We start from the raw sequence: 18,979 nt of genomic DNA on the forward strand, positions 1-18,979 counted from the left end.
ATCCTTGGAACTCAATGCAGACCTACTAAATCAGAAACTGTGGATGTGGGGCTCAGCGATCTGTGGGCTAACAAGCCCTCCACATGATTCTGAAGCATGCTTAAGTTTGAAAATAGTAGGATAGTCATTTATGTCATAAAGGTTTTAATGGCCTCATCAGCAAACCTCCAAATGTTATTCCTTCCTTGAGCCACATTTGGATATAGTACCTTGCAGTTGAGCCCTGATTTAAGGATAGTTTTGTAATGCTGTGAGGGCCCTGCTGGAACGTAAGAAAATTCCTTCAGGGAAGTACTAGCTTACACAACCAGGCTGAGGAACAGCCAGGGGGCAGTTTTTAACTGAGCTCCAGGTTAATACCCATGCATCTTTCTACCAATAAAATTATCGATCTCATTTGGGAGACAGAGCTAGATTCCTTAGTGAGGAAGAAATGGAGCTGGATTTCAAAAATCTGGAGTTTCTTAGTGGTAACATTTAGTATAGCTAGCTCTTTCATGCTTCCCTTCCTTGTCGCCATCTTTACAATCTATAGATGTAAAATTAAAAATTTTTTCTTATTTAAGTATAATTAATGCAGTGTCTTAATAATTTCGGGGATAAAATATAGCGATTCAACAATTTGACACATTTCTCAGTGCTCGAGATACATGTACTCTTCATGACTTCCTCCGAGTTCACCCATCATGCCACCCACTTCCCCTCTGGCAAATGCCCGTTTGTTCTCGCTCTTGGAAAATATCTCATTTTATGTCTTAAAACTCAAGCAGCATTAAAGCTGCAAAAGCACAGGTAGCTAGCTGTCTTTTCTGAAACTGTGAACGTCTCAGAAGTATGTGTTAATAAGCCAATGCTGCAAAAGAACTGGGAATTCCAATTCAACTCCTCCACAAGAGATACTGAACTTAGATTTAAAAAAAAAAAAATCAAATCATATTCAATAAGTGGTAAAGACTGAACAATTCTGAAGTCATCCAGTCTGCTCAAGAACATTGACAAATCCTGTACAGCTGAGCTGGACTTGGGACACCTGGCTTGGAAATCAGTGTGAGTTGAGAACATGATCCTGATAGGGTTGCTGTTAAGAGCAAGGAGGGCTTGTTCATACAACTGTATTTTTATCATTATTTTGTCAGGGTGATGAAGGAAAGAAAGGAAGCAAAGGAAATCAAGGACAGAGGGGATTTCCAGGGCCTGAAGGGCCAAAGGTATGTTTCTTATATTCTCATTTATGCTTTGGGGAGATTGTTATTGCATCTGGGTTTAAAAGAACCTTAGCTTCCCACCACAAATTGGACAAACCAGTTCCTTCTCAACAAATCCAAATGAAAAAAAGGCTTTAGGGGCACCTGGGTGGCTCAGTGGGTTGAGCCGCTGCCTTCGGCTTGGGTCATGATCTCAGGGTCCTGGGATCGAGTCCCACGTCGGGCTCTCTGCTCAGCGGGGAGCCTGCTTCCCTCTCTCCCTCTCTCTGCCTGCCTCTCTGTCTACTGTGATCTCTCTCTGTCAAATAAATAAACAAAATCTTAAAAAAAAAAAGGCTTTAGAAAACATACTATTTTGGGCCAAACAGAATGGAATAAAGAGTCCATAAAATATGTGATCTTACTGAAGCATTTATAATACAGAGAGACCTTCTGTATGTCCATTCTTTCAAGTGACCACCAAATATTCAGAAGTTGGGATAAAGTTAAGACTGTTGGAGGTACTGATTCTCTTCCATTTTGTTTTGTGAAATAACAACATGGTTCCAGACTGAGAGGCAAGGTCGGGGTGGTGATGAGCAGGGCTTCAGAATGTAGGAGAGTAGGCTTTTCCTGTTCTACCTGGAACCTTTTGGGACCAGCCACCTCAATAGAAAGCAATAACAGTGTCTGTTTCCCAGGATGTCTGTAAAGACTGAAAGAGTTAATAAAGCACTGAGCACTGTTCCTGGCACATAGCAAGTGTTCAGTACATGAAGCTATTCAGAGAGGGAAAAGAAAATCATTACTGTGCAGTGAAAAGTAGGGGATCTATGACCTGATAAACTGACCAGGACCAGACGCTGAGGATGAAGTAAAGGAAATTGCAAGATAGGCAATCAGGTGTGTGTCCTGACTTAGCCAAAGAGAATATTGAGGTCATCTGGATGTGTCAGGAAACAGACGTTGCAAACCTAAGAGAGTTCAGGTTTCTAGGAAGATGCTAATTGTAAGGAGACATGGAGTATGTTGAAGGACTATTAAAGAGACAAACAAATGTACAAAAACAGTACCGGCAAGATAAGAGCAGGTAGAAAACAAATCACCCCCTGTCCACAAGCCATTAAGCTTCAGTGTCTGTCAGTATCACCTGGGAGTTTGTTACAAATCGGTATTTCTTGGCGCCATGCCCAGACAGTGGGATTTTAGAAAGTTGGTGGGTCCTAGAAATCTATGTTTCTTAAATAAGCGTCCTGTATGTTTCTTAAATAAGCGTCCGGTGCTACAGGTAATTCAAGGAGCACAAGATGAGAAATGCCATTATATAAGGAAAGTGTTATATCAGTATTAATAACAACAGTTATTCCTTATATCTTACTCTCTTCTTCAAATAGTATTTTCCTGTATTTTGAAATAAAGCTTTTTTGATGAAGAACTGTCATATTTTAAAGCATAGACACAATTTAATAAAGGGTCTTTAAAAGAATTATATACTATCTATATATTTTTTCATGTTTTTAAAAAGTAATTGACTTTAAAAAAAGAAGAGTAGAATAGATGAAATCTAGAAGTATAATTTTGGTTAACCTGGTTTAATGAGAGTTTTAACAGGTTGATCTGTTATTCCTTTGCCATAGGATTGAATTGCGTGGTTATCTGTCGCCAGAATCCTGGCTGTGTCATGTGCCAGTGCCTTACAGATTTGGCACATACGTGTGTAGCAGGAGCTGAGCCCCGGTGGGCTGGGGTGCTCAGCCTGTGGGTCTTACTGGATAATCAACACAGTGGGAGGCCTCAGCTGTGAAGGTGACTGTGGTCCAGGGCAAGAGTCATTAGGGGAGAGTCTGATTGATGGAGTCCCTCTCAGAGGAAACAGGGGGCCAAGTGAGCAGCTCCCACCACAGAGGTCAGTTCAGCCTCTAAAGCAAGGGGAATGCACATTTCTTGGAATGGCACAGATAATATTTCAGGCCTTGTGGTCAAAGAGCCGAATTGAAGGTATTATGTGGTCACTTAAATAACAATGATTTAAAAATCAGAAAATTGGGACACCTGGCTGGCTCAGTAGGTAAAGTATGTGACTCTGGATCTTGAGGTCATGAGTTGAAGCCTCACACTGGTGTGGAGCTTACTTAAAAAACAAAACAAAATATGAAAACCATTTTTAGCCCAAGGCTGTGTGAAACCTGGCAGAGGGCCATATTTAGTCTGAAGGTGGCACTTTGTCACACCTGTCCTACATCAGTAGTTTCCAAACTGATTGATAACAAATCCCTAACTAGTCAAAATAAATTTGACAACACTTCAATATAGGTTTATTCTTTAATTGTAGTTTTAACTCATAAACTATAATAATATGCCATGAAATTTACATAAATAGTTGAAAATTTAGAAGAGAAAAAATTTATAATGAAGCCCTAATATTTTCTTCTAGTATCCCAAATGGGTCATTTTGAACACCTGTGGTTGTGTGTACCCTTTTTTAATGACAATTGCTTTGGATAGTGTCTTGAAGTGAGATAATTGTACCTATATCAGAATTTCCAGAGAGGCCTCATAAAACTCATATTCCTGGGCCCAGCTCCTAGACCTATGGAATTAAAATCTCTGGGGCTGAGACCTGACCCTATATTTTATCAAATTCCTCTGATGATTTGAGGATCACTGGTCCAGAACCAGATGGGACAGAGATATTGTTTGAGTCTTTCTTGAGACTCAACACACACACACACACACACAGACACGACATTTTTAAATTCGAAATTCCATCGTTTTTACCATAAACTCCCTAGTTCTAAAAAAGTGATATGAGCTAAGATACAATGGAAGACAGATATACCATGGATTTTAAAATAAAATAACAAAGGAAAAGGTTAGAAGGAACTACAGGAAACATTATTTACTTACCAAGTATACCCAAGAACTTATGTTGAAGATAACTGTTATAATTGAACAAACATTTCCCTCTGAGTTTCCTGACATGCAATACAAAAAGGAAGCACCATGAATTGCATAATTTTATTAACTAATAAAAGAATGCACAAGGGATAAAAATTTCCTAATATTGAGAAACTAATTGAGTGCATTTATTAAAGGTCCTGAAATGTTCATCATCAAAAACTTTAGCAGTGATTTAGCAAAAATGTTCAAATATTTTCACATTGGTCTGTGAAGCAGGTCATAGTATTTTAAAATGCTGGAAATACATTTCTATGTTTTTTCCTAATATAATTCTTTTTTTTTTCCTAATATAATTCTTATATATGGTTTCTTTGCTTGTAATGTAATGAGTATTTTGCTCTTTTCTTTTTAGGGTGAACCAGGAATTATGGGCCCTTTTGGGATGCCTGGAACATCAATCCCTGGGCCACCTGGGCCAAAGGTATGCATTTTTGGGAGTGAGTGAGTGAATGAATGAATGATTGATTGAGTTATAACTTGGATCTTTGGCAGTTGGCGTGGGGAAAATTCATGATATCAGTAAACTAGAATTTTAGTTTTGGAAGAACCCCAAGATTTTATCTGGTTCAACGCTGACATTTCACAAGTAAGCAAACTAAAGGCTAGCAGGAAATTGAAGATTAGAAACAGGTTTCTTGCTCCTGGTCTTGAAGTTGTCTCTTCACCATGAACTACCTCTATCAAATTCTAGACCCTAATGCAGGTAAAAATTTATTGTATTTATTCAGAAGAATCCAGTAGGATTAATAATCAGAGAGTCTGGCAGAAAAGAAAACCACTCAGATTTAAGAGCTTTCCTGGGTATTCCTATAGTCTAAATATTTGAGTCTAGATAGCCACTTATTTCAGTGGCCTTTCTATAAACAGTTGTCACAGTCCTCACTGACAGGTTTTATTTGCTTGGTATTTGAAATCCCCCTCAAATATATTAGAGGAAGCTACTACCTCAGGATCTGAGACTGATAGATTAAGCCCTTTATAAATTGCCTCACTCTTTTGTGTTTTATGCTCTTATGGTTTCTCCCGCCATTTAAAGCCTGAAACTGAACATTATTTGAAATGTGCAGGGAGACAGAGGAGGCCCGGGGATGCCTGGATTTAAAGGAGAACCAGGAATTGCTGTTCGAGGACCAAAGGTAGGCTTTATTTGTGTTCTTTTTTCCCCTCTATAAGAGAGAAGGGAGGGGCACCTGGGTGGCTCAGTGGTTAGGGCGTCTGCCTTCGGCTCAGGTTATGATCTCAGGGTCCTGGGATCGAGCCCCAAATCGGGCTCCCTGCTCGACAGGGAGCCTGCTTCCCTCTTTCTCTCTGCCTGCCTCTCTGCCTACTTGTGATCTTTATCTGTCAAATAAATAAATAAATAAAATCTTTTAAAAATATATAAAAAGAGAAAGAGAGAGAGAGAAGGGAAAGGGGAATTAATGCACAGAAAACTGATAGTTGAGACTTCTCTCCTCACTCCACAATGATGGACTCTAATGCAAAAGTACACTATCATTGTTTTTAAAAATCAAGTCATCAGATGATCCATTTCTCATGAATGTGCAGGGATGATAGCTCCTATAGTTAGAGTGTAGATGACTAAACATTTGTTTGAAAATGCTTCTTTTGTAATGTATGTGAAATAAGAGATTATATGACCCGTAGCTTCCTTATTTACATATTAACGGCCTAGGTATCTCTTTTGTAAAACATTGTCCAAGAAGTTCATGTTTGGGACCTTTACTGAATTAAATTTCTCTGCTTTGTTTTCCATCTTTCAGAGTTGTTTTAAATGAAAATGCAAATAATCATAGGAGATGACAGTTTTAAGTAATCATATCTATTTTCCATGGCAACAAAGCACCATTTCCCTGCTTACCCAAAACTCAGCATGACAGCAGAATTTAACATTCCAAATGTCACAAACACCTCCCATCCCTGTTTATGAGAACGGGCTTCGGGGCTCCATATTCAGCACTGTATCAAATTAGTAGCATTTTTAAAAAAATATTTTATTTATTTATTTGACAGACAGAGATCACAAGTAGGCAGAGAGGCAGGCAGAGAGAGAGGAGGAAGCAGGCTCCCCGCCGAACAGAAAGCCCGATGCGGGGCTCGATCCCAGAACTCTGGAACCATGACTCGAGCCGAAGGCAGAGGCCTTAACCCACTGAGCCACCCAGGCGCCCCAGTAGCATGTTTTTATGTGGTTTTGAAACTGGCTTTCGTTCTATCAGATTGCCTCTTCTGGATAAAAGGATCCATCCAGTACTAATAGCAGTGATTTTCAAAACTTCAGAAAAGAAAACTTAGAACCCTCTTTGAAATATAATGTGAAATCTCCTATATACTGTTATTAAGTTGGAGAGCTCCTTTTAAAGATGGAGGGAGGATCCTCACCTCCATTGTTCCTAATCACTTTTTAAAATTTTTTAATTTATTTTTTAAATTTCTGTTCAGTGTTCCAGAATTCATTGTTTATGCACCACACCCACTGTTCCAGGCAATCCGTGCCCTCCATAATACCCACCACCAGGCTCACCCAACCTCCCACCTCCTGCCCCTCCAAAACCGTCAGATTGTCTTTCAGAGTCCATAGTGTCTCACGGTTCATCTCCCCTTCCAATTTCCCTCAACTCACTTCTCCTCTCCATCTCCCCATGTCCTCCATGTTATTCCTTATGCTCCACAAGAAAGTGAAACTCTCTGCTTGACTTATTCCTAATCACTTTAACAGTTGTCCTTGCTAGAGTGACAGTTTACTGGTTTACTGGGGACACAGAAGGTTCTGGGATGTGGGATTTTCAAGCTAAAACAGAGCTAGTCCTGGACAAACTAGAACAAGATGGTCATCCCACTCACCTGACTCCGAGGCACATGGCAACCCATGTAGGAGGCAAGGAGAAAATTCCAAATTTCCTCATGTGAAAACTATAGCTATGGCCTTGATCAAGAATGTTTGGATGGCAATTTTCATATACTTTGATAACTTCCTGAATCTGCATATTCCTAGTTCCATGATTTAAAGCTACTTCTCTCTACTTATACTTTTTTTTACAATAAAAGTAAAATCCAGTTAAATGTGCGGCCTAGATTTATAAAGATCCCCACTCTGTTTTTTACTGGTGATGTATTTAATTGATGTGTTCCAACTCCTTACTCCACAATTTTTCTAATCCCTTGGCCTCTAACGATACTCCTTCTGTCATTCTTCCCTAATGCACTACTTTTTTAAAAAATTTTTTCAATTTATTTATTTTCAGAAAAACAGTATTCATTATTTTTTCACCACACCCAGTGCTCCATGCAATCTGTGCCCTCTATAATACCCACCACCTGGTACCCCAACCTCCCACCCCCCCGCCACTTCAAACCCCTCAGATTGTTTTTCAGAGTCCATAGTCTCTCGTGATTCACCTCCCCTTCCAATTTACCCCAACTCCCTTCTCCTCTCTAACACCCCTTGTCCTCCATGATATTTGTTATGCTCCACAAATAAGTGAAACCATATGATAATTGACTCTCTCTGCTTGACTTATTTCACTCAGCATAATCTCTTCCAGTCCCGTCCATGTTGCTACAAAAGTTGGGTATTCATCCTTTCTGATGGAGGCATAATACTCCATAGTGTATATGGACCACATCTTCCTTATCCATTCATCCGTTGAAGGGCATCTTGGTTCTTTCCATAGTTTGGCGACCGTGGCCATTGCTGCTATAAACACTGGGGTACAGATGGCCTTTCTTTTCACGACATCTGTATCCTTGGGGTAAATACCCAGGAGTATAATTGCAGGGTCATAGGGAAGCTCTATTTTTAATTTCTTGAGGAATCTCCACACTGTTCTCCAAAGAGGCTGCACCAACTTGCATTCCCACCAACAGTGTAAGAGGGTTCCCCTTTCTCCACATCCTCTCCAACACATGTTGTTTCCTGTTTTGTTAATTTTGGCCATTCTAACTGGTGTGAGGTGATATCTCAATGTGGTTTTAATTTAATTTTAATTTGAATTTCCCTGAGGGCTAATGATGATGAACATTTTTTCATGTGTCTGATAACCATTTGTATGTCTTGATTGGAGAAGTGTCTGTTCATATCTTCTGCCCATTTTTTGATATGTTTGCTTGTTTCGTGTGGGTTGAGTTTGAGGAGTTCATTATAGATCCTGGATATCAACCTTTTGTCTGCACTGTCATTCCTAATGCACTACTTTTTAAGCCTTTCAAAGGTTAAATGTCTGATGGAAGTCTTGGCACATAATTCAGTTTTGCATATGACTTCAGGGAGCTCCCAGGCCCTCCCCTAAAGTCTGTTATGAAACACCAGATTAAGATTTCTACCTTAATTTCTGCTGAATGAGAGAGACGTTTCAAATCATTCTGCAGGACATTTTCTTGAATCCAGTGCATCAAGGCCAAGTGACAAAAATTCTCCCTATAAAAATATTATGAGGAATCCAAATAAAAATCTGACACAAATTTAAAATCTGACACAGAATAAAAATCTGAGACAGAGCAGTGCCCCTCTCCCTGCCCGCAATATTTCCTATGAACATGAGAAGTAACAAGCTAACTGAAATTTTTACAGAACGCAGGACACAGATCTCTAGGGGAAAAAAATGTGTAGTTGTGAACTATAAATATTTTAACATTTTTTTCCTCCCAATATGGGTGCCAGCGGATAAACTGTAGCAGCTGCTGATAATCGGTTATAGTCCTGAAATTTAGGAATAAAAACTGAAAATGAATTTTTCTTTTCCTTCCAGCTTAACCAGGGAGCAGTTCCTGCTTTGTTTGGTTGGGGGCCTGTTCCTTGTGTGAGCATGGAAAGAAAGGGGCATCTTATTTGGGGACATGTCCATGTGGAATGTTTAGGGCTTTAATCTGAAATATGGTTGGACTAGCACAAGAAATCCTTCTGAGATGTGATTGGTTAGTTTGCTGTGGCTAAGGATATACCAAGATTCACCGCTCCCAAAGAACTTTTTTTATTCTCCATCACTTAACTGAAAGGGATCATCCTGTGTTTTTGTTGATGATAAACAGTCCATTAAGTTTTTATAAGGGGTCTCTTGTTTCCTAAAGATCATTCTTAAGAAGGTTCATCACGTAAAACCAGTCTCAGATTTAATAGGAAAAAAACAGGTATTGTATTCCTGGTTTTCTAAAAAACTTAACTTTTTTATTGCTTAAGGAGTATGCAAGTTTCCTCACCACCTCCCCCTGCTTCTGGCAGGCATTCATTCCTAGAAGTAGAGCTAGGAACAACTTTGGGGAGTTGGGTTTGGGGCTACATTTGGCTTGGAATACTGGCAGTATGATCAGAATGTGAGCTCCTTGCATATAAGGAAAGCATGGAGAATTCTGCTACTTTTTCCAAAACACAGGTCTGCCAATGATCAGTTTCTTCCCAACCATAAATATTTAGAAATAAGAACAGCCTTAAATCAAAATAATTTATATATGTTGACAAGGGCCATTAGAAGAAGAGTTATCACAGTAATAGAACCAAATGTGATACAGAAAGAACTACGTGTTTTATATATAGCAAAATAGATTTATATTTTCTAAGCCTGAGAGTCTTCTTCATTTTTTTTCTTCCTCTCTCTCCCTTTTGCTTTAGTCAGAAATTTCTTTGATCTGTGGGGCACCTGGGTGGCTTGGTCAGTTAAGTGACTGAGCCTTGGTTTTTGCTCAAGTCATGATCTCAGGGTCAGGAGATGGAGCCCCATGTTGGGCTCTAAGCTCTGCAGGGAGTCTGATTGAGGTTCTCCCTCCCTTCCTCTCTAACCCTCCCCACTTTGCCTGCAATTGCACTCTCAAAAAAAAAAAAAAAAAAGCCTTTGATTTCCATCTGAAGGAGAGTTACACATCTCAGAAAATTCTGTTATTCAAAAGGCAATGATGAGGGAGTAGGAGCAGGGGCTGGCGCCTTGCACCCCCTCTCCACCCACTCCCCTTGGTAATATGTGTGACATTCCTCAGGTACCCCTGACTGCCCTAAAAGAAGAACAAATGGTTATCTTGCAGAGATCACAGTCCTGCAAGGCAGGAGTCTCTCTTGGTTTACAAATGTCCTTGAGATTTACAACAAAGAAGTTACCTTATCAATAGCCCAATTTCCAAAGACACATAACTCAGTTCCTCAAGCCCTAATGTCACCCTCCCCTCCATAAAAAAACTGAAGGAGGCGGAAGTAGAAAGAAAAGTAAATAAAGTTAAATTTCTTCTAAACTTAAATCTCACTAACAAGGATGCTTGATAGCAGGAATGTAACATTCCACCAGGAGACTCCCAATTGTCTTTATGCTAATGCCTCATTAGAGGGAAAGTGGCCTTGGCTTGATAGTAACCAGGCCTTCAATATCCTGATCGTCTTCTTGACCCCAATAGCCCTTCTGAACACCTCTTTGTCCTCACCTACCCAACTCCTGTGTATATAACCAGCCACTCCTCACAGGCCCTGGGCAGCAGCAGCTCTTCCTGCCCACGGGTCCTGTCCCCGTGCTTTAATAAACCACCATTTTGCACCAAAGATGTCTCAAGAATTCTTTCTTGTTCATCGGCTCCGGACCTCAGCCCACTGAACCTCACCTAGGTTCTAGAACTTCATCAGCAGTGATCACACTTCCCAATCCTCTGTATAGGATACCAGTTATAGCTACTATAGTTTTTGATGCTAAAGGTTACCATGTAAAGCAATATTTAGGACTTCTTTCTAGGTCTCAAGATATGAATCATAAACTGTGTGTCCTATCTATTTATAACTTTTTTAAAATCTGTTTTTAATTTTCATATGGGCTTATTTATTCCCTGTGTGATTCAGGCCCCATTGGAGAGGAAATTAGGTGTAACATTAACAATAGGTAGTGTATAATTATCTTATTTGACACTCAAAATTTTACACTTGAGATTTTGCTACGTATTCTTTCCTTCTCTTCTTCTCACACTATATGTATTAAAATTTCTTATTTAATACTTGTCTACAATTTATGATATGAAAAAATGTAATTTTATTTTATTTATTTTTTATATTTTTTAAAGATTTTATTTATTTATTTGACAGACAGAGATCACAGGTAGGCAGAGAGGCAGGCAGAGAGAGAGAGGAGGAAGCAGGCTCCCTGCCAAGCAGAGAGCTCAATGCAGGGCTTGATCCCAGGATCCTGGGCTCATGACCTGAGCCGAAGGCAGAGGCTTTAACACACTGGGCCACCTAGACACCCCAGAAAAAAATGTAATTTTAAAAATTAAAATATCACTGATCAGTCATTTTTTAATTCCTATGAATATGTTTCCTGTAGTGGATTTTGTAAGGTTCACATATATTCAATGTATTCATTCCACACTTCCCACCAAACACAAGTAGGTAAGGCTTACAAAGAGACACTTAAAACAAGTTGTCATATGTGGCAGACTTCCCTTCTAAAATTTTTAAAATCATTCCTTTGCACTTATCAAGTGCATGTTTGCCATAGAGAGTTGGTATTGTGCTTAAGTTTTGCCAGATGTTTCAGCATTTAGTCTTGTGATGTCACCCAGTGTTGAATTTACGCAGGGGGCCCAAGGACCTCGAGGACCAGTGGGTGCTCCAGGACTCAAAGGGGATGGCTATCCTGGCGTGGCTGTAAGTGTGGACGTCACTGCAATTTCCTTCACCCCCCCCCCGCCCTTTTTCTTTCTTTTCTTTCATTTTCTTTTCTTTTGTTTTCTTTTCTTTTCCTTTCCTTTCTTTTCTTTTCTTTTCTTTTCCTTTCCTTTTCTTTCCTTTCTTTTCTTTTCCTTTCCTTTCCTTTCCTTTCCTTTCCTTTCTTTTCTTTTCTTTTCTTTTCTTTCCTTCCTTCCTTCCTTCCTTCCTTCCTTCCTTCCTTCCTTCCTTCCTTCTTGATAAATACTGCGCATGACAAGGATGGTCACCCTCTCCCTTATTATATCATCTTAGGGACCTCGGGGACTACCAGGACCCCCTGGGCCCATGGGCTTACGTGGAGTGGGAGACACCGGAGCAAAGGTAAGATTTTAAAGTAGGCAGCATAGTAGCTTCTAAGAAGATGTTTTGTAGGTAAGTGAATTTGTAATGATGAAATCTTTTTATCAGACATAATAGAGGAGCAGTGGTGTCTAAAGAATTGATAGTTATTTATCTTCACCTATGGACTTCCTGAGGGAATTTACACAAATTTGAACATGGATTAATTTAGTGGATTTTCTCCTTCTTCTCTGGTAGCAACTCTCAGATTCCTTTGATGCTTTGTTTTCTGTACCAAGGCAGAGTTAAGTTCCAGAACCCTCCTTCTCCTTTAGACATCTCTTCCCTGATCTCATCCAGCCCCATGGTTTTAACCACTACTCTCATGCTGATGCCTTTCAGATTTCTGTCTTTCCCCCTAAGCTCTGGTTGTACACATCTAGTTTCTTACCATATAACTTCTCTTGGATTTCTCAAAGACATCTCTAACCTAAGACCCAAAATTTAATTTAATTTTGATTTTCACCTCATAAGCCTATAAATGGCACCACCCATCTCATTCATGCCCAAGCCAGGAGACTTGAGTCATCTTTGTGATGACTTCCTTTTCCTCTCTCTCCATGTCTAGTCTTTTGGTAAATGTTGTCAGTTCTCTTTTCAAAATACATTTTGATTCTAGCTGCTTTTCTTCTTCTGCTTCACCAGGTCAGACCACCATCATCACTTGTCTGGGCCATTAGAATAACCCCTCCATGGGCCTTCCGTCTTCCTAACCCCTCCTCGGCCCTTCTGTTACCTGCCAGGCAGAGCTGTCTTGAATCAGATCAGAATACTTTCCTTCTCAAAAAACACTCTGATGGATTCTCTCTGCATTTAAAACAAGATCCTACTGCTTCATATGACCTATGTATCCCTTCACGACCTGATTATAGTTCCTACCCCCTTCTCCTTTTTGCCGTCTGTGGGCTACGCTGACCCACCCTATTTCAGTTCATTCTTGCTTCTGGGTCTTGGCTCTGTCAAGATGGTTCATTCTTATGGCCACAGCTCAAATCTTGCCTAACCTGAGCCTGATCACCTAAACAAAGGACAATCGTCTCTCCCTTCGCTCATCACTCTCACATACCCCTGTGGATGTCCTCCACAGCAAAACCACTTTTTCAAACCATCTTGCTCATTTACTGTTCTGTGGGTCCCACCAGAGTGTAGTTTTCCTGAAGGTAGGCTCTTTGTCTTGACCCCTGCCAAATTCCTGGCACCAGAAGTAGCTGTGCCACCCAGTAGGGGCTGTGTAACATGTTGAGTAAGTGGAAAGTGAATGAACGATTACTATTACCCTAAAGAGAAAACATGTCTGTAGAAACATATCTACTTAGTTTTTCCAGTGCTTCTGGGTCATTAGAGAGAGATGTTCTAATTGCTCAATGTCAGCTTCTTGTTTTGATTTTTTGGTCTCTGCCCCAGCCTGTGGGAGAGACATCACCTTGCTAATGCTTCTGTACAGTGAGGCAGGGGCCCTTTTGCCTTCTCCTTGGGACAGTGAAAGGCGGGAGACCCATGGCGCTAAGTATTGTCTATAAAGGGCAGCTTGACTCCTCTGTCTCTGTTAGCGTAATCACGAGAGCCCAGGGAGAGGGTATGTCTGAAAGTACTGTGTAAACTATATGTAAACTATAGAGATGAGCACACGTGAGATACTTTTATCAAGGTTCTGGCTTGGTCTGACTCAGAACTGAATCCAATCCTCTAACATATCTTGACAGTGTCAATAAACCATACTGAAGGTATGGAGATAAGGAAGCATACTTGGGTATGGTAGTATTCTTTTTTTTTCCTTAAAGCATAGTCATCTGTCAAATGTTAAAGTTTAAAAATTGGAAGACATTTCAATATGTAAACTTTGCTGTTTACTGCTCTGAGTGGAGCATGGGTAAAAACTTTTGTTATTATATAAATTATTATGTAAATATTCCTTTAGTGAGGAAAGTAGAAACTTATTTAGTTTATGGCATGAAATAAAATGTACTAAATAAATTAAATTAAATGTATTAAATGTATATTGGAATGTGTTTGTATTCCAACAGAAACATGATCATTTATACTTCCACTGAATAGGTTATTATATTTTAGATAATATACATAGTATATACCTATGATAATACCTATATAGATGTATATAGACAGTCAATATCTATATATTTAGGTAAGTATACATAGTATATACATATACATATAAATTATACTATTAAGTTACTGCTCTACATTTAGCAATGATTATAAAGGCAGGCAATTATACATAGAAAACATTTTTTTTTAACTTGCTTCTTGTGAGTATTCTATTATGTCAGGTCATTTAACATACAAACTAAAACGTTTAGTAAATGATTCCATATACTGGTTTTCTCTGAAAGTCCCCTATATTCACTATCATGTACATTTTAGGCAGAGGGAAGTCAAGAAAAAGCTTGTTCCTTCAAAATTTTACGTTGCCTGTTTTACTTTTTGAAACAACCAACATATTGCCATAGATGTGTATTAAGGGAGACTCATTATCTCTGTTGGCCCACACAGAAGGCTGAGGGGAGGCAGCGTCAGACAGCTCATTCCTAGCTGAGGGGAGGAGAGAATATTGGCTAGGATCTGCCTCCCCCCCCCCCCCGCCCCCAGCCCACTCTCAGCTGCCTTTCCTTTCTCTCTTTGACCTCATCCTGTGGCTGCTGAGAAAAAGTTTTATCCTGGAAATCATGCAAGCTGGTCTTAGAATTAAAGAACTTGGATCACAAACTTGGAAATAAAGGAAATCCTAAAAGCAAACACCAGCTTTTAAATAATTTTCAATATCATCTCTCGTCTTTGGTAAGGGCCTTAAAGTCTTTATGTCGTCTTTTTCTCTGAAGAAAACTTTTGGAAACACACACACACACACACACAGAAAGAGAGAGAGAAGTAAAGAAAGAGAGATATTTAGAAAAGTTTAATTCCACCTAACTTTGTTCTTCTGGTTTGGTAAAGTGGAGGTGAGACCCTCAAAGTACCTAAAGGTGTCAATGGTAGTGAAAGCAGTGGTCTCAAACGTATGCAAAATTCACCTCTTTTCATTCTGACTTAAAATACCAGAGAAATTGTAAGTATGTGGGAGTGTTCTGTGTGTGTGTATAATTGTATAGAGATACATATCAGATATGTTTTTCATTTAAACTCTGTGTAGTCACCTTAAAATTCTGGCCTAAAAGCGCATTAACTTACAAAACAAATGTGTTTTGAAATGAGGAAACCATTAAGGTTGACAATTTATGGTAGGTTTTGGTGCTATTTAGTTAATGGTGCTATTGAGGCACATGTGTTTAGCATATGACACAGACATTAGAATCAAAGCTTCTATGTTTCAAAACCTATCAGAAGCAGTCCCTGACATCTTGCACCCTTGTGGTGCTCTCTGGCTTTTTTCCAAGGGGAAGAATTCCATATGACATCAGTGGTTATAGTAGCTTTATATACAGTTACCTTCAATTGCATCTGAATTTTGACAAGGCTTCTGAAAGACTTCTAAAATTCTTATAAAAACTACATTTCTAAGTAGATAGGAGATAGCAGATTTTAAAATCTGCTTTTGACACATGCCTAGAAGAGAAACTGACAACTTATTTTCTTGCTGAATGGGAAGCGCTCACCTAGTGCCCAGTTCCCTGGACCCAGACTTGTTTGTTGATGGGGAAGGCAAGCTCAAGGATCTTTTTTCGTGCTGCCTGTACTTTTTCACTGAACCCCTATAGACTAAAAAGATGCTTTGTGATTTGGGGACTATCATTATGTGACCCTCACCTGCCTTTGAGAAGCTCACTTGACTCTTTGCTCCTGTATTTTCACCTGCAAAGGCTCAAGAGGTACATGGGACCCAGGGGCTGAGCCACTGATATCTCTGAGTGTGAGAATTTACCCTTGGCCTCCTAGAAGAGACATGCAAGGAGTGCCTCTCCTGAGCTCCGTAAGGGCAGGTACATCCTGCCACGTACCTCTCTCAGCTCTTTTAGCCCCCTTCGGCGTGCTAGTTCATCAGAGAAGGAGCCATTTCTTCCCTGAAACTTTGGAGCAGGTGAGCTGGGACCAGGAAAGACAGTAAGCACAGAGGGGCTCTAACCTGACTGTTAGGGCCCTCAAGGGGCTTCTTCACCAAGTGGTTGGAATAAAATCTGTGGGCAGGAAGCATATGTTGGGTTGTTGCTATTATTATTGCATACTATGTCAATAGACATTATATACTACCTAAATATTTCCAGGATATCATTGCATTTTAAACTACCCCCTTGTTTTATAGGTAAGGAGATAAGGAAGCAGAAAGGCTGAACACCTTGCCCCTTTACAAGAGAAACAGTGTTGATACTATATTGTGTCATATGTAAGAGGGAGACAATGAATATGGATGAATGAATGCAGACGAAATGAATGAATAAATCAGAGCAGAGAGACTGACTTGCCCTGATCTGCAGATGCTTCATTTTCAAAGCTATCTTCTAGATATCTCGGCATATAGTGAGATTGTTTTTCCTTTCCAGCCAGCCAACCTTTCCCATCATCCAAACTTAAATTACATAAACATTAATGAGAGGCACAAACCCAAACCCAGAAGAGTTAGACATTTTTTAAAAGCTTTAAATATTTGCGTATTGTAAATACATGCTTTATTTGACAAAATTGGTCCATAGTCATAAATTAAAATGCAAGGCTCTGTGAAATTCCACCGAGTGTCATTATTCTAAAAATGTTCCCAGCATTTGAATTGCCCCTCTGTTCTCTGCAATGGCTCACATATGTGCACACCACCAACAGGCCGTGGCAGAACAGAGGAGCGATTCACGCAGAGCTGCATTAGGAATTTGTGAATTCCGTTGGTGGACATGGACTGGACAAGAAACTCCATTTTGAACAGTCTCTGACAAGGAGGGCTGGCCTCGGATACAGACTTCATGACAGTGACGTTAAGCATCTGCGACTACAGGTTGGAGCAGGAGAAACCCACCTCCCATAACAGGACTGCAAAATTGTGACAGGCAAGATAATCAGCTCAAAACCAGGACTAATTAGAGCCAGAGCCATATCAAGTTGAAATACCAAGCAACTTGACCTTTAAATTTCAGAAAAGGTCACATTCAAGACCAGGAAAACTTGACTAGGTGACTTTTCAAGGTTATTCCCCAATTCAGTTCCATGCACGTTCTTTAAAATCAGAGCTGTATTTGGTCTGTGTTGTGACCTTCAAGGCTGCTTTCATCTCTCTTTGCTGTTTTCCTAGCTCTGCATTTCTCTCTCCAGCAGTACATACATACCACCTCTCTCTTCAGCCCTGGAGACATACAATAAATCCTACTAGCATTGGCCACCCATCAACACATTTTTATTTTCAGTCATTCAGACTAGAGAAGTTCTCCCTCTGTGGGAAACTATATTGAATATCATTACAAGAGAGCCTTCTCTTCTCTCTGTCATTAGGAACAATATCAGAATTTCTGTTTTCAAGATTCCCAATGTAGCTAAATAAGAAAGACTCTACCTCTTCAATGAGATTCTCAGCACCTTGGCACAGGGGACTCTTTTGTTCATCTTTGATGAGTTGATTTTGAGAAAAGAAACAATCAAATTGTTGACTGTCTCCTCCTCTTCCAACACCCCCCCCCCAACCATCCTAAAGCAAGCTTTTAAATTATCATGGACTTTGAAACACTGAAGCTTGGGGGTGAATATTAAAGCTCTAGGAGAGAAATTAGTTGGAAGAATGGAAATTATTTAAAATATTTTGAAAATACATTGGGAAAATATGCTAAAGCAAATGTTATTATGATCTGAGTGCTTGTTTTCTAGCACCTTCTTCATTATTTTCACATCTCCCTGATAATTGGACTGGTAACTGTTCCTGTCTCCCTTTTCACATTAAAGGGTGTGGGTGAAAAGTGGCTGAGTTCTGTGACAAAGTCCAGTCAACAACCAATACGCATTCTCAGTATCAAGTTGTCTATTCAGAAGCTTACAAAAAGCTAAATTTCCATGGCCATCCTGGCAGGTACGGCAGAGTTACCAGACCAGTGCCTAAGTTCATTACAGAATCCACTCCAGAGCGGTGCTTATGTTTGCGGTAACTAAAGCCTTTGTAGTTAGATCTTAATTTTATTTAGAAGCCAGAAATGATGGCGCCTGGGTGGCTTATTTGGTTAAGTGACTACCTTCATCTCAGATCATGGTCCTGGAGTCCTGGGATCGAGTCCTACATCAGGCTCCCTGCTCCATGGGGAGTCTCCTTCTCCCTCTGACCCTCCCTTCTCATGCTCTCTCTCTCAAATAAATAGATAAAATCTTAAAAAATACAAAACCAGAAAGGAAGAAACATGAGGCAGTTGTTAATCATCATGTTGACTTATGAGTTATTTTGAAACTCAGTCATTCCCTGGTTTCATTTGGTAGAATCTTGAGTACTATTCCTGGGGAAATTTTTTAGCAGCTCATTCTTTTAATAGTGAATTCAGTTTGCTTTTCATTATCCCCCAAGTAGAAAAGCATGAAATCCCTTTTAGAACAACTGTAACCTGCTTCCACAGTCCTCCCAAAGAGTGGCAGGGACCTAACAGGCACAGACTAAGGGCGAAGCAGGGATTAGAGCCTCGTCTATGCTGTGGTGGGGGTGGGGGAAAGCAGTCTCATTGGGCTACTTTGTCTTGAAGAGCACTATCTTCTCAAATATCTTATTTAAATCTTATAAAATCCAGAAGGTATAATAGATTGTTTCTTAAATAGATTGCTTCCCCCTCCCTCTGAGGGGACCTTTGTTACTTACTAACTGTGTGACCTCGGCAAGTTACTTACTCTCCCTGGGACTTAGCCTCCTCCTCTGTGG

General features: G+C 39.9%; 1 protein-coding gene across 1 annotated transcript in view; it reads left to right on the plus strand.

The window, feature by feature from the left end:
- The window catches only part of COL28A1 (collagen type XXVIII alpha 1 chain), a 158,323-nt gene that overhangs the window by 76,419 nt on the left and 62,925 nt on the right, over positions 1 to 18,979 (plus strand). The window contains exons 21-25 of the mRNA XM_032305402.1: positions 1,137 to 1,208; positions 4,498 to 4,566; positions 5,213 to 5,281; positions 11,686 to 11,754; positions 12,070 to 12,138. Of these exons, the coding sequence (XP_032161293.1) occupies positions 1,137 to 1,208; positions 4,498 to 4,566; positions 5,213 to 5,281; positions 11,686 to 11,754; positions 12,070 to 12,138 (348 nt within the window). The remainder of the gene's footprint in view (positions 1 to 1,136; positions 1,209 to 4,497; positions 4,567 to 5,212; positions 5,282 to 11,685; positions 11,755 to 12,069; positions 12,139 to 18,979) is intronic.

The sequence above is a fragment of the Mustela erminea genome, chromosome 11 (assembly GCF_009829155.1).
Source record: "Mustela erminea isolate mMusErm1 chromosome 11, mMusErm1.Pri, whole genome shotgun sequence".
Taxonomy (NCBI): domain Eukaryota; kingdom Metazoa; phylum Chordata; class Mammalia; order Carnivora; family Mustelidae; genus Mustela; species Mustela erminea.